The following is a 16,592-nucleotide window of genomic DNA, read 5'->3' as shown; positions in this document are numbered from 1 at the left end:
GTAGAAGAGTTTGGGATTGGGATGGCAAATCCACTTCCAAGGATGAGACAGAAGCTACCCACTGTCAGTAAGTATCTGCAAAACTCTGCAGTGAAGTGCCCTGCTCTCCTCAGTTTGATACGACTGGAGGATGACCAGTCTTGCTTTCATCAGTTCCATCAGGTTAAAGTGGTGGATGTACATGTGGAAGATTTGAGCATGGCTAAGGAATTCACACGACCAAGAGCAGCCTGTTGTCTTTTAAGAATGATCATCTATAGGTGTGGGAAGTCAGGAAATCAAGAGAAGTATTCTATGAGCCAGAAAAAGGAAGTGCAAATTCAGGAATCCTGACTACCATTTCCCATCTCACCTGTGCATCTACATCTTCTTTTACTTTAGCTTCCTTCTGTTCCCACACCCAAAGTTCTTCCTGCTGCCCACTTTTTGTTATAGAACAGCTGCTTTCACCCCTACTCATGACAATTCTCGTGTCATCTCTCATTTTCTTTTGTAGGCTTACACTGCTGTCAGGTACATTCTTCTTTCCTCCTGCTCCCTGGATGCCAGCAGAGGGAGCAGCAATTGCGCAGCTCAAGAACATCACTGCTCTCAGTCTGCTGCCTGCATCACAGGAATTTTGATGCATTGCACTAGTGCATCAGCAGAGATGTGAGAGCATCAAAAATCCAGTTATATGATATCTTCACAGAGAATTCACAGTTAAACTTTAGGTGCTTCGTAAGCAACTCTAAAAATGTCACCACATAAGAAGGCTTTTCTTATGAATTGTACTACTTTTTTGCTTTTACCTTCTACCCTATGTCTTTTTTTTTTTTTTTTGGAGGGAGGGGAGGAAGAATGGAAGGGGTAAAATTAAAATCAACCTTTTGTTCAACGAAATAGAAAAAGACACAACTCCTCTCTTTTCTGTTATGCTTCATGCAAGAAGAAAAAAAAATATATCAATGACTTAGCATGTGAGAAGGTAATCCCATAAATTTAGACAGCTCCCAGTCTACAAAAGCAATAAACACCTTCTGATAAGGAAGTGGCTTAACTAGGTTTCATCTTCTATGTAGAGATGTATGCTCAACTTGGGCAGAGAGCTGAACTGAGGTAGTAAGATGGTTTGGTGTGGTGTGTCTTTGAGTACTTGATCCACATACTTTTGTCTTTTATAATACACAATTCTCTTCTGGCTCTTCCCTTCATCTTTAAGTCCAGGACAGAAACTTTATGAAAGTTAAAACAAACTACAGAAACTAATAAACAATATTAAGTAGTAAGGCAACAAATGTGCTGTCAAAAACAAATAGTCTTCAGCTAGGATCTGAAAGCCTGCTCTCAGACTGCTGTTTATTTTTATTTCCAAACTTAAAATGCAATTCATACTACTAACTTCCTCCTCAAGATAGATTTGTGATAGATTTGTTTTTCAACACTCAATTTTTTCAACTTTTTAAAGCAGAGTTCAGAAAGGAAGCTAATAAGCTGTTTGTGTGGCATATCCCTGGTCCTTTTCCAAACTTATTTTTCCTTTCTGAGACAAATGTTCGGATTCATTTCCTAAAAACACAGTTAAACCACTCAAACTATCACATAGTTACGTAGGCACTTGCTGAAAGAAAGTATAAGGGCACTTGCTCTGAAAGTAAGGACTCCTGTTTTTTTTTTTTTTTTTTTTTTTTTATGTTGGCTCATGATGTCAGAGGCAGAAATGATGGTACGGCAGTAGAGGTTGAACATTAATATCCCATTACATTGTGTTGCCTGGTGACAGATGTGTTACTGCGCTCTTTCTATCTATTGTAGTTTCCACAGAAATAAATAGGAGGCATTACTTTCAAAGTGACCTATGCACATACATCACCACCTCTCCCCTTTAGAAGCATGCTAGATAGTCTAATTTGGGTTTGAAGCAAAACAAAACAAAACAAAACAAAACAACAAGCACATGTTATATGCCACACGTCAAACACCAGTCCCCAGTTTTAGAAGATGACTACTCAAAGCCATGAATCACAGCCATTGTAGATTGGCATTAGGTGCTCCATGAGACTTCTACTGTGGCATTATGTGGAAAGCTCTATGGGTATCTCAGCTAACCCGTTACACAATTTCAGTCTGTATGTAGAAAAATACTAGGAAGTATTTTCAGATTACTAAAAACAAGAAAGCGAAAACTAAAACATTAGGAAGGATCTGTACTCTCAAGGATTTTATAGCATCAGCACAGGAGGATGCTTCTGCAGATCAGAGTACTGGAGACAGTGCTGTTCTGAACCTCTTGTGAAGTTAGATAAGAACAAAGAAGAAATAGGACAATGACACATGCAGGCAGAATTAGGTGAGGTTTCCAATGTCACTGATGGCTTTGGCAATGTGGACTCTATAAAGAGCTGGCATGCCCAAGACCAGTTGCAGATGAGTAAACATTGGCCTGTAAGCCATACAGCTTCACTACTGTCCTATTAACCCCTGCTAATGAGCTCTGCGTACTGGCATGATTAAGAGATTCATGAATTCCCTGGTCTGAGTATATACATCTTGAAAACTATGAAAATCTGACCTCAGGATACATCAAAATTAATAGCAGCCAGAGGGACAATCAGAATTAGATCTCAGATCATCTCACTATGGCAGTATATTCTCTCAGCCCTATTGCAATGTTTTTTACCATACTTTTCATGTCAAAACCACAGCATCAGTCAAAATGAACATAAAAACAATGAACCTTACCTGATTTTGTCCCATGCCATGACATGGGTATAGTATGACCCTGTGTCCAGTTATTTCATGTTCATTTGAAGGGTTATAATCAAAGCAGAAGTTGGCCATTCCTCTATTCTTCAGCTAATCAAAACAAAAGAATATGTTAGAGTAAGGAAAATACATCACAGTCACGTTACAGCTGCTAGGCTGTGAGGTCTATAACTCAGAGCTGTTTCCCAGGAATTGGAATGGATCAAATGGACCGCCTCTTTCAGACTAAAGTGAAATAAAAGTGAGAGGACTGTCCTGACCTCGTCATTGAACCAATCAGACATGAAGACTTCCCCAGGAACGACACAATGTTCTAGGGTGTTTGCAAGTGAAGCAGGCAGGGGCCACCTCCTATCAAGCTACGCTGAACTTGAGCAAGCCTGCAACTCAACGCAGAACAGAAGTCTGCCACGTCTTTAATTTCCACTCCTGCACGGTCTGCCTCTTCAATTTTCTAACGAAAAGAAGGTTACATAATTTTTTCAGTTTTTCAAATGAGAGATGTAAAAAGGATTTGTTCTCAAAAGAACTCCAGTACCCTCTTGAGGTTGAACAAGCAGTCAGATTTTAAGACTAGAAATCATAAAAACAGGTTAAGATTTGTCTTGAGAAAGAGACACTAGATATGACATTAAGTGTTCTTTACTACTAGAGCTGATCTTTGACACAATAGGTGCATAATTTTTAGATTATATGTTAAAATACTAAGCTATCTGATTTCAGAAAATCAGGCTAATTAAGAAGGACTTGCACTTAAGTATTCAGGAGTCAAAGGTAACTGAAATTAAGTGGAACAATGCCATAACAATTACTGAATCCTAGTATTACCCACTTAACCAAATTTAAAAACACATGGAGCAAAACAAGTTCTGTAAACACACATTCAACCTGAATGCCCCCATTACTGGGTGTAATTATATTACAGACAAAAAAAGAACAAGCAGAGCAAATCTCAGAAGAGTTAGATCTGCAGGGTGCAGTTTTGCTTCTCTTCACCAGTAACCATAATTATATCCTCAGTTCTCAGTGCAGAGAAAAAACAGACAGAATTGAAAAGCGAATGGTTAAAAACAACCAAATCCCTCAAGATTCAAACTCACCAAAGAACAAACCACAGAAATAAGAAAATTAAATACTCGTGCTCCACATGCATTTTATTTTCCCCAACATCTTCTTTTATTAGTATCTGATGTCTGCCTTCTGCTGCTTTGCACCCAAATCCTGCTGTCAGGCAGCCAGTTCTCAGCACACCTCATGCTTTGGATGTGAGCCCAAGACAGGGGAACACACTGGAGGGTAAGGAGGACCATGGTGCTGCCATGGTCTGGGGCTTCTTCACAGGGTTGTGGCTGCTGTGCTTGATAGAGCAGTTCCAAAGTCCCACTACCACAACCTGAGTAGCACTTCTGAGGTAGCACACACACATACAAGTGGGAGAGGAGTGAAATGGGGACAGCATGGGACGGGGCTCTAGGGTGATGGGCTGGAGACTCTTCCTCCTCCTCCCACCCTCTGAGGGGAGGAGTGCCATGAAGTGAACATGGTACAGACAGAGAAAGAAGCAGGAGGCTGCAGCAGGCTAGACAGCTCTGCAATGAACAATCTTTATCTCCCCTGCACGTCCTTCCCCCTGGTCTTCCACCTGTCTTGGCAAAGCTATTAACAGGGATTCATTTGCCAAATTTATACATTTAGGACTGAAGGCCTTGTGTTTTAATTTCTCTCTAAACACATTACTGCTAAGCATTTGGTGTAATTTTTCATTGAAGGATATACCAACATCCAAATTTGGCACATTTCAAAATTCATTCTTATTTTTAGCATCCACGTGTACCAGAAGTGAAATAAATCCTCTGGCCATTCTTTCAACTGACAGTGCTGCTTGGCTTAAAAGGAATATACAACTACTGCGCTCCTAAGCTGTCAAAAGAAGATGGTTCATTTACCTTTATAACACTGGGGAAGAAGTACATTTAAAACAAACAAAACAAAAACGGGGAAGAAAACACTTTTACAGATGATTTTTAACACATGCCACAAGACAAAGCAATAATCTTATTTTTTTTATCATAGAATATAAAAATATCGGAAGTCAAAGTCATACCCACTTAAAAATTAGAATTGTTATCTCTAAAATTACAAATCAACCTCTGTTGTTGTCAGTGGCTGTCCTCAGGATCAGAGGGTTTCTCATTAGTATTTTTAGCAGTGTATGACTTTGCTTGACAGTCTACTGACTCTGGGAGGAAGATGATTGTAGCAAAGGACTTATCCTTGGTGCCCTTCCAGACAACCCAAAGCCTTCACTATCACTCCAAGTGTGTGCCCTTCACTGTCATTCCCTGGCATTTGCTCTAGCAAGTGCCTTTTGTGGCTTACAATTTTAAATAACCTATTTTAAAATGCCATGCACCACCAGAACTATTGCAACAAGGGCACAAGAATGCTCTCCTATGCAAGTTACACAATGCCCAACTACAGAAAATGAAACACAAGTGGTATGAAAGACTACTAACTTAAGCTCTGCTTCAGATGTTTAAAACTCAGTCTGTATTCCTATAATGCTACTCCACATGCTTTCTCATTTTCTTTTTTCAGGCATAGTAACTTGTGAACTGTGCAGCCATATTCCTACACATACACTGACAAGACTTCAGCTTGGCTCTTTCAGGTTGTTTTATCAGACATTGGGTAGATGTTCTTTCATACACTTTATCAGGAAGCCTAATAGATGTTTAAGATGTAGGGGGATGGTAAATAGTAAGCAGATAAGTGACCTGATCTGACATGTCAGAGGTCTGAAAACAATTAGATTTTCAAATCTGATCATACCACCATTTACGCTAAGAAAAAAAATCAGTCATCTGTTCCAAGGCAGAAAAAGAGTTTGTGAAAGAAATATTTTTCTCCTGTTAAAGAAAATATGCAGTCTAAGTTCCTTTTACATACAATAATTCTATCAAAATAAGAATCATCCATTCTTTGCTGGAGCTACTTTTTTTCTAATATCCACTGTAAACAAGTCATGCAATAAGAACAACATTTTATCCATGACTTACCTTAGTTCTTTTGCAGAATGCTGCATTAGAGAAACAGAAGCAAAAGAAATGTTGATCACCTGGCCATTAAAACACATAGTTCAGTTCTAAGAAGTTCTGCTCATGCAGTATTACTGGCTGTGCCTTTTTTTCACCTTTGTCTCCTAGTGAAACATTGCAGGTTTACTCTACAGTGCCATTTAGTTATCATTCCATTTGGAAGCTGAGGCAGGTCATAAACAGCAACTACTGAGAAATTCAGCTCAGATTTTTACCTTTCAGTGCTTGGAGAAATGTAATCTGTTTACTAATATCTGGACACTTGCATGTAACTACAGCAATGCAGCTGGCATTCTGTAAAAAATTCTTTACATTTTTCTTTTAAAGATATGTATGTTTCATGTAATTGTAAGCCCTGCATCAACAGTGGATTTTTTACATTAAAACTTCACAGTATAAGTTGATAAACACAGCCAGTGGAGCGCAGCCAACCTTTCTTTTCATCCACAGTATAGAAAAAAAATCCTCTTTGTTCCTTTGCTGCAACATGGATATTGATGCATTAGTAGTATGGGCTGGTATCCTGGTAAGGTCTTACAAGGTAAGACGTAAAACTGTAACAAGCCAACAGTTTCACTGTACTGACCAAACATAATCTTTTACCTCAAAGGCAATCCCAGCATTCACAGAGAACAATTTTACTGAGTGCCTGCTATTTTCATATCATCTTTTTTAAAGGAAAAAAGAACAAAGTGAATAACATCCTCAGATCTCTATTAACTCTTTAACTGCAACTCTGAAAGGAGTACACAACACCAGAACACTGAGGCCCTTTGAATGAATCAATGACGTGACACTGTTGTTGCAATTCAGCTGCTCACCCTGACAAACCTAGAACTTCACTGCACTGTTCCAGCACTGGAAATTATATAGAAAACTCTGACTTAAGTTAAAAAAATAAAAAATGAAGAAGGAGAAGTAACACTGATGGTATCCCTTCTCAAAGTAAGACTGTTCAGAGCACTGAGTGGAATCTGCATTGTGGTATTCAAGAATTATTTCTGCTAAAAAATTTTGGAATAAGGTGTACTCATATTACTCGTAGGCATCTTATAAGAACGCAATCATGGCTCAAGCAAAAATACACAAAAATCTGTATGTTTAAATAAAGTTCTAGGCAGCTAACATTTTCTGATAACCAATCTCAGCAGAAATGGTAAATATTTATTTAGGTACCAAGAAAAAAAATTTAGCATGAGGATCTAATTGTCAGAGCATGGCACTGAGTTTCACTCAACAATTCTTGCATATGTTTCAATATCTGGTGGCTGACCTGTGGGTAATCTTAGAAAGATTTTCAATTTCAGTATAAAGATTTTGAGGGGAGGGAGAAATCCCCATATCCCTTTGCAATCTCTTTGAACAATTAATAAGCTCACACCAGGCAGAGCTATTAACAAAGCCAACACATTTAAACAGTCTTTTTGTGAACCAAAAAAGCACTATGCAAATAACACAGGAGTAAAGAACACGATCATGATCAATGATTTACTGAAGTTAACAGATGGGGCTCAATATCCACAAATCAGTTGAATCAGTAGGTGCCATTTTTGCACTGTCACTGCCTTCGAGTGTAACTGTACTTTAATCACATCTTAAATTCTTCCTGCCAGAAAACAATGTATTCTCATTATGTTCACAACTAGATGACAGCATTTAAGAACTGTTTTTAGAGAAATATATAGAGCACACCTAAATTACATCGTTGATACCTCCAGCAGCTCTGAACAAGAATTATTTTTTCCAGGCATTTTCAACTCTTTTCTCGAAGATGACACGTGTAGTTAATCTCGAAAAGACCTGCACCAATCTCTTCTCAAGACCAACAGAATGTTATCACTATCACTAGTCCAGGCTTTCTTTTGGTTGCTGAAGGGTGAAGGCAAAGAGAAAGATAAGGCTACTGAAATGCTTCTGGAAGATAAGTAATACCTTATTGCTTCTACTGTCTTTGGCCTTATCAGTTAACATTCCAGCACAAAACAACACAACATGAACTAATGTTGTCCCTGTTTGAGGTGCTGGATAATGCTCTCACGTCAGTGATTGCACAGAGATACCAATTCAAGTGCAAGTTTAAAGACAAACAGAGGAGGGTGGCTGCTCTTTTAGAGGCTTTTCAGGGCTTTGCTGCACTACTGCTAATCAGTGCCTACTGAGAGGAAAATGCAGTGTTTCTGTATTGGGAACTTTCTTGTTCAACAAGTAACAAAGGGAGGATTGTGAGGAGACATGTTTCCTATGTGTTTCTCATGCCCACAGAGATATTATTTTTTTTCTCCTCCAAAAAAAGAACAGCATAGAATGAGTAACTGAAGAGCAAATGACAGTAAACCAAGACTGTTGTGACACTGGCTGGGTGCGATGAATTGGTGCTGGAATGCAGCTTAGCTAGATTTGCAGAGTGACTGAGTTACAACAGAAGTGTTTAAAAGTCAACATGGCATTAAAAATCAGGAAGGTATTTTATATGTCTTTATCAGGCAGAAAGGTACAGCCTTGTTCTCCTGACGTGACAAGCAGCAGGTATATGCCATTTTTTTCAGAGGAAGCAGGTAGTTGTTTCATCATCTCCAACTTCATCCTTTCCAAATGAGATTACAGTAACAGGATATACACAAAGCTATAGTTCATATTTATTTGTAAGCTGCAAATAGCGTTGAAAATTGTTGTATGTTAAGAAAGGAAAAGAGGATTCATACTGTGCCAGTAAGAACTGCTTATGAACCAGCGATGTTCAAAAGTGTCCTTTGACACAGAAAATTCAGTATTATCTGGGAGTGCATAGTATAAGCACTCTTTCCTGTCATCAGGGCATCGATTTTAATCATATAAAAAGTGCAAATACACATTTCAAAACACACTGTTTCTATGTTCAAGTTAACAACTAAAAATAAGAAAACTTCAGTGGTTTCTTTCTTTATTATTCAAGTTTTTAAGAAATTAAATCCTCATCCTTTGCTTGCCTTAACACTTGCAAGATGTCATTTGGAAGGTGTAGCTTATAGCAACATTACCTGTTCTCACAATCTGTCACAGGATTCCTTTAGAAATAGTATCCCCTTGTATAAAGATTCTGATAGAAACCACATTTTGAAGTCTACCAATTCTATCTTAAGTTCAATCAAAAACCCACGCTGTCGTTGGCATAAAAATACCACTGGAGTGAGCTAATAGGAGATCTCAGGTTACTGCACGGAGGCCTCTTTGCAGCAACCACATACCATGCCAAAGAAGCCTGGTCTGTCCTCGGGTACATGAAGCTCTGGGTACACATTCTCCAAGAACCACTTGAAGTCCTTACATTTCAGTTTCTCTCGAAGGAGTCTCCTCTCTGACACATCTCCATATGGTTCCTAAAAAATAAATAAATAAATGAAAATAAAGATTAAAAACACAGAGCAGATGCTCTCTCTTAAATTATCTGTTTACATTATTAGGAACCATATGCTCAAGTGATTAGTAGGACTTTTAACCAGGAAAAATTCCCATGTTTGGTCACTGGACTTGATTTTATTAGCCTTATGTTTGTTAATTGTTGACAAAAAAAAAAAAAAAAGATTGGAATGGTACACAAAGTTTTAAAATATTCTATTAGACAGTCAGTCTGAGAAAATTCCAGAAAATCCACATGTGGGGACATCCCTGAATACAGTTTGCTGGACTAAGAAAGTGTAGTGGAAAATTCACTTCTTCCAGCTAGATAACTGAAAATCTCAAAAGCAGTGAATGAATCTTGAGAATTTAAAATTGTTCCACCATCCATTTGCAAATTACCTATAATGGTGCTTTTTTTCCACTTAACTGATGAAATTTGTAAAATCTGCCAAGGTTTCCTTCGATCTTCACAGTTTTGGGGCTGGGGAGTATGAAACCTTAAATCACCAGAGAAAAACTTTGAGTGCAGACCTTTTCCTGCCTACAGATAGGAGCGTAGTTCACATCTTTTCATGTCTGTCTTCAAAATCTATCTTTACATTGACTGGGGATGTCAGACACTCAGGCATGATGTACTGCTCACACTCCCCAGACTCTTGCAGGTCACCTGACACACTCTTTATCACTCCAAAAATATATTTGCTTTTCTCAAAACTGTGGAAATATAACTGAAAACACAAAATGGATGTAAAACAGAGGCGAAGATGCCTGCTTGAATAAACAAACAGCATGACACATTAGCTCCAAGGTCTGAACATTAATCTTAAAGCGAAACCTTACGGAACCAAATTCCGCAGCCTTAGCATCAATCTTTTTTCCATTATGCTGTGGAACTGAACAGTTGGGTTAGATGAAGTAAAAGTTTCTAAACTCAGCTGCTGAAGCCAGTGATGCACAGAATATTATGGAAACCACAAGGCATTGTCAGCAGCCTTGATACATGCAAAAAAAACGCAACAGTCTCAGCTTAAATCCACTGTGCTATAAGCAAGCCAATATGCAAAGCTTATGTTACTAGCATTACAGGCATCAGCCACCCTGGACTTTACCAGCTTTTGCTGGTCTGCCAGCATATATTGCTGTGTCCTCTTTGCATAAAACACAAGCAGAATCATGCCAGTGTTGCCTGTGAACTCACAATGTCTCCGGATACTCAAAACCATACTTCTCTCAATGTCAGACTCCAACAATAAAACCTAAATGGATTTTATGATGTTAAAGTAAAACAATTATTACTAAAACGTGGACTATAATGAACAAATTGCCTAATTTAAGACAAAGTAACACAATACTAATGCTAACAAAAGTCAGTTCTTTGAAAAACGTGATGATTTGAAGAGAATTTTTTTTTCACAAACATTTCTAATGGGATATGGGACATTTGCATACATTAGGAACTTACTGTCTAGTCTCTTAGTTCTGGTCAGGAGTAGTCAGAGGTGGATGTCCAAAGCCTGTGCTGCACAGCATGTTACTGCCCTCCAGTCTACAGACCCCTCCAGATAAGTATAACCAAATTACCAATTTGCCACACTTCTCTACTGTTCTGACCTACTCAAATTTCACAGTAGGCATCTTCTGAACTATTTTGCTAACAAATGATCTTATATTTTCTTTCTTCCTCATTAAAACTATGAAAACAAACAAAAACTGACACTTCAAACATTCCAATAGGAACATTTTCATCCCAGATTTACATCATTTCGGTCTTTTCAATACCGATTTTTAATTTTTTATTTAAATTGAACATCCTGCAGCAGTAAATTGAACTTGGAAAATGTAAATTTGTCTTACATCAATACAAAGTTTTACAATTATCAAAAGATGAGTGATCTTGCTAAAGATTATTAGTAAGGTGGTCTCATAAAAATCTACTGTCCATTGAAATGTGTTGACTAAAATTCATTAACTGTGTTTCTGTTGTGTAATTCTTGAACTAATAGAATACCATATCACCTATTTCATGGAAGCATACACTTTGGGCTAAACAGTTCCTCCTTACTTGAGTTACCATGCTTAACTTCATTCTTTAATTCATTCATTTATTACTGTCACAAGTTTAGCCTTCTCCCCAACTTACAGAATTCTTGATTTTCCAAAGAATTTAAAAACTACATACACATTTATTTTCTGTTTGGGAAAATGTTTCAGAAGAAGTAAGAAAGAAACCTTTCAGAGTAAACATTAGTTGAATTGGCAGCTAATTCACTGAACACAAATTCAACTCTAATTCCAAGAACAAGGGACTCAACTCACCAGGCGAGCGTGTGGGTTTCGATGGTAATAAAGTTCTTTATATTCATCCATCCACACTTCAGCTGCACGTACGCTGTTTGCAAGAGCTTTAGACCGTGAGTAGGGAGCTTGTTTGGGGAAAACATGGCCTACATGTGAGCAAGGGTGGATTTCAAGACTTCCTCCACACTGCCATATCTGAACAAAGAATTTCCATTGTGCATTGTTAATTTCAGTCTTTGCAAGCAGAAGGAAACACATCTTTGCAAGGATAATGCTTTCCTCAAGAATAACACAGTATAAGTAATGCACACAATAATTTTGCCTCTCATCCGGTGAATAAAACAGATTAACTTACTTCATCATGAATTCAGAGCAAATCACTGGGACTAAGAAGCACATAGCCCCAGCGCTAGTTTTATCAGGTGTACTTTCTCTGAAGGCATAATAAGAAATGGTCCGCAGTACTTCTGCAGGTCTAAACATTGTCTACAGGTCAAGTTATATAAGCAAGAGACATCTTTCTAGGTGAAATTTATCATACAAATAGCCTTCTCAGAAAGAAACTTGATGATAGTTATCAGGAACTGAATCTTGCTTTGCCTGTATTCTCCTGGCAAGCAGACTTGACAAAGCTTGTAAAGCCATTATTTGTGCTTCTATTTCTATATTCACCATTTCAGAATACAGGTATTGGTGCTCAAATATAAAATGTGACTGATCTTTAACAGGAGATTGGAAAAAAGAATCCAAGATTTAACACACAAAAAAGTAAACAAAGAAATTCAGTAACTGACCCTTGGTGTGCAACCAATATCAGTGGGAAAAAAAATTTTCTATTTAAATCAGTGTTTCTATGTGCTGTTGAAGAAAGTGTTTGTGCTTGTATGTGGAGCTGTGCCCTCATCCTCAGGCCTTGGCTGCCTAGGCCAGAAAATGAATCCCTGTGGAGTGAAAGCCCCCAAGTGAGCACCCAGCAGGGGATGAGTCTCAGCACACACAGTTCTGTAATTACACTCCTCTCCCCAGAAACCCTAGCCACTTTTGCTTAACAGACCTTTTACAGTCCATCCCCACCACTCATTCCAATCCCAGGCTTGCTATAACGAAAGCAGAGTGCAGCCCAGTGTTTGCAATTTAACACTGTGCATGAGCATGATATGGCAGGCTCCCTGATTCAGAAAGGTGCCAGAAACAAGGCTACTGAATTTTAGTCAGGTGGAAGGAAAGGGAAGACACGCTGCACTTGGACAACCTTGAGGCTATCACCAGTGGCTCTGACAGATTTTCTGAAGAAGCTTTTTTCAAGCTGGAAATCCAGGCAATTAATTCTCCTCACTTAACAATCCATACGTAGGTGGCTGCTCATTTTTCCTGAGTAAGGAGAATGGAATCTGATGATCCTTGATGTCCCTTCCAACCTAAGCCATTCTGTGATTCTGTGACGAGGGAAACTGGCTAAAAGATATTTAAGGAATAGAGTGGTTTGCTGGCTTTCTTTTGAACAGAAACACAATCAAAGGAGTTATGCAAGAAATCTACCATTCTATACTGATCTCTTAAACAACCTGTATTTTTTCAAACAAAAGCCATGCTACTGCCATTTCAAAAGCCATTATGAAACCAACCATCCGCTCTCATTATAGGGTTTCCCTTAGGGAGATTTCTGTTTCAAAGCAATAGATATCTTAAGTTATAGCTTCCATATCCAAGATTGTATTTTTTAAAGTTGAAATTTATCAGGCAAGTATTGTAAACAAATATTAAGGTCCATTAAATTTATTGAAGCCTATCAATTTCCATTTTTGTTATATTCCTTAGAAGCATCTTTCATTGATGATTAGTGTTTGGATCAGTTTGTGTTCAACAAGAAAATATGAGCAATGGACCATAAAGACTACTGAAGTAAAAATGTAGCGTTAAGAAAGATGAACTTTCTTGTACAGTTCCTTGATAAAGTCTGATTTAAATGGAATAAAACATAGTGACTATATTTATTAAATTGCTGCCAAAAAGAAAATTCCACAGCATCTGAATTTTCAGTAACTATAACTCTGAGTTTCTCTAAGAAAATAACTGTAGGTTGCTAGGCAGTGCCCATTAAATTCTGCTTCCCTCGTTAAAAAGGTCTAAAATTTCTTGTCTTCCCATTACAAGAACTAGATATGTTTTAGCTACCTAATTCTTCAGAAGACTTATTTATTTATTTTAAAGGAAAACATATTTCAACTTCTATATAAAATGAAGAGCTATAAAATAAAGCAAGGAATTCAACAGAGATACCAAATTTGATCATTAAACGTTAAATAAATGACTCTGGGGAAGTTTCTCCTCTGAAACCATTTCCACCTCTTGTAACAGAGAAGCACATTAGATTTTATTTATATTTTCCCTGCTCATGTGTATGCAAATATGATTCTTTACTAGGTCTAGCAACCCTCATCATAAGAGAACCTTTTCATTTTTCCTATCACAAGAAGAGAACAAGGTGACATTGGTTTTACTTTCACTTTCATCTTGATGCATGCAGGCTATAAACATTTTTTCTTTGCTTTACAGGGATGAATGCTTGCATTAAGAAAGCTACAATAGCCGTACAGCTCTCACACTGACATCCCTGCCCCTGCCGGGCTCCGGACAAGTAACCCAACTTCTGGGTCAACAAACGCTAAATAGGAAAAGCAAGTTGGCAGTCAAGAAATTAGTTTGCTGTATGAACTGCAGTCTCCATGGTAGTGTTTTAGGACTCTCTGGAAAGAAAAAAGACAAAGAAGATTCTACTCTCTAAACAAAGATAAGGGTACACAACCTGTTCCTAAAGCTACCCAGGCTACACATGCTGCAGGAGGAATTTCCACATCAGGACAGGAATAAACAGTGCAGAAAGATTAGAGAAGAATCCAGGAAATCAGAGGTGTAGCAGCCAGGACTAGTGGACAAGGAAATTTCAAGGAAAAGAGAAGAACTAGTAGTAAGTAATTTTGCCTTTCTGAATAAGCGTATTTTTCCCTCTTGCTGCAATGGTGAGTTAAAGGATAGGCTGCAGATGTATCAAGCAGCAGTCCCCAAAAGCAAACTCACAATGCAGTGCCAACAGCAGGAAAACATTGCAACCAGCTCGATGTACAGGAGACAGAAGACGAGAGGGCATTGCTTTGCATCCCTTAGGAAGGAGACTTTCAATGCCCATTATGTCCATGAAGTGAAATTTTATCTAGCCAAATAGCATTAAGCAATCCCAAATCAAGGCACATTGACTCAATTCCACATTCAGCACACGGCCTCAATCTCTCTTAGTCATAATGCTTTCAGCCAAAGCTTTGTCCTTGTTGCACCTCTCAAAACCACAGAGAATTTCTTCAGTTTAGAATAAACAAATTGGAGGCAAAGGAGGCCTGAGAACGTTGTCTCAAGCTGTGGCTGTGTTTTCAGAGACAAAAAGTATGAATTAATTTACAGTGGCCTTCAGTATTCCTGACCCCAATTTTTAGGTCTGGCAGGTCCAGAAACCACAGAGATGAGAATTAGCACTGATTTCTCCCTCTTGACCTTCTTCAGAAATGTGGGCAGCAGAAAGAACACACTAAAATGCTTTCCTAGTGCTCTGCTCCCTTCCACAAAATGCCTCACTGCAGGAGGCACATACACAGAGGCAAAGCACATTGTCTGCAGTTTTGCTCCAAAATGCCCAGATCCTTTTGGCAATCTGCACTGGTGAAATTAGCATGCCCAGGCACATTCACTGGCCTGCGGAGCAGCTGCCACTGCTCAGTCCATTCTGCTGTGCTGTTTGTATCCCAGAAGAGAGCTGCTCAGTACACCTGTAGTCTGCAGGGAGCTAGACCAACTGATGAGAAGAAAATCCTTCTGTAAGCCAAACAGGCAAAACCACTGCTCACTAATGTTCTTGCATCACATAGGGTCTAGTAAGAGGGCCATCTTTCACACTTCCTGCAAGGGCTTAGTGCTGGCTTTCCAGCTCCCTGGCCCCACAAGCCATCTCAGAGACAAAAAAAACCCACTACTCCTAACTCCTATTGGCCAATGGGTAACCTGACCAGTGTGACCGAGTGATTACCCCCAAATAAAATAAGTCTCTAGCCATGGAAAGATGAGACCACTATAATGTATACATCAAAGCAGACCGCACCTGAAGTGGGGCCAGCTGTGAGATACCTGCTTCAGAAGCTCACAAACCTCACAGAGGTGGGTAGGTTGCTTTAAGCCTTGGGCTGAAGCCCCCTGAATTTTCTGATTGAGACAAGTGGGCTGCATGTTTGGACTTGGGTGTAAGAAAAATTAATCTCCACATGAGAAAGGAGGCAAGGAGGACTTCAGATCAGTGATCCTAGATGAGAATTCCCTCTCCAGAAAGAAACCGTGTCACTTCTGAGTCAGTGCTTATTATCCTCCCAAGCCTTTCCCTTATTCTTTAGCTCTCTTTGGTTGGATTTCTGCACTACAGGCCACAGGAGACAGGCACAGTGGCCTGTCGGAACGACTGCACACCTCTTCTGTTAACGGGCAAAAGTCCAAAGCAAGGCAGCCTCCTCATGAAAAGGCAGTCCTTTCTTATGAGAAGGTTTTGTAACATCAAAATACTATTTATTCCTGAAAGCTACTCTTAGCAGTAAAAACAAACAAACAAAAAAACAACACAAACCCACCAATCCTTGCCCTCCACAATCTGGCAACAGACAAAAATGCAAATATGGCCATAAAATACATATATCTAGTGGCAAAAAAACAAACAAACAAAAAAACCCACAACAACAAAAAGGGAAAGCATGGATAGTAAATTATGAGCTCCTCGCAAGTCAAAATTGGCATTGTGGGGTACCTTCTAAACCACCGCTGGATTGCTTCAGCAAGCTAAGAGTGATCTGAGTTGAACCATGTGCTCAATGGGAATCAGCAACAGTACAGGTAACAGCGGACACGAGGAGTGCATGATTGCTTTACTCATCTGTCTTCATTGTCCCATATCTTCTTTTCCTTCACTGTAAATCCTTTCTATTCCAGCACAGCAATCTGTCTGCTTCATGCCTGAGTCCAGGTCCATGCTCTGGTGGAGTA

The 16,592-nt window shown here is 38.9% G+C and overlaps 1 protein-coding gene across 2 annotated transcripts in view; it reads right to left on the bottom strand.

Annotated features, from left to right (window-relative positions):
* GALNT12 (polypeptide N-acetylgalactosaminyltransferase 12) overlaps positions 1-16,592 on the bottom strand; it is a 45,484-nt gene that overhangs the window by 8,145 nt on the left and 20,747 nt on the right. Inside the window, exons 6-8 of one of the 2 annotated variants that reach the window (XM_015282396.4) lie at positions 11,538-11,714; positions 9,068-9,199; positions 2,722-2,835 (exon numbers count right to left, since the gene is read on the bottom strand). In XM_015282396.4, coding sequence (XP_015137882.2) covers positions 2,722-2,835; positions 9,068-9,199; positions 11,538-11,714 — 423 coding nt within the window. The remainder of the gene's footprint in view (positions 1-2,721; positions 2,836-9,067; positions 9,200-11,537; positions 11,715-16,592) is intronic. The other variant, XM_015282397.4, reaches the window with a different exon arrangement.

The sequence above is a fragment of the Gallus gallus genome, chromosome 2 (genome assembly GCF_016699485.2).
Source record: "Gallus gallus isolate bGalGal1 chromosome 2, bGalGal1.mat.broiler.GRCg7b, whole genome shotgun sequence".
NCBI lineage: Eukaryota > Metazoa > Chordata > Aves > Galliformes > Phasianidae > Gallus > Gallus gallus.
Note: the sequence above shows the minus strand (reverse complement) of the source record. Positions and strands in the feature narration are given on the sequence as shown.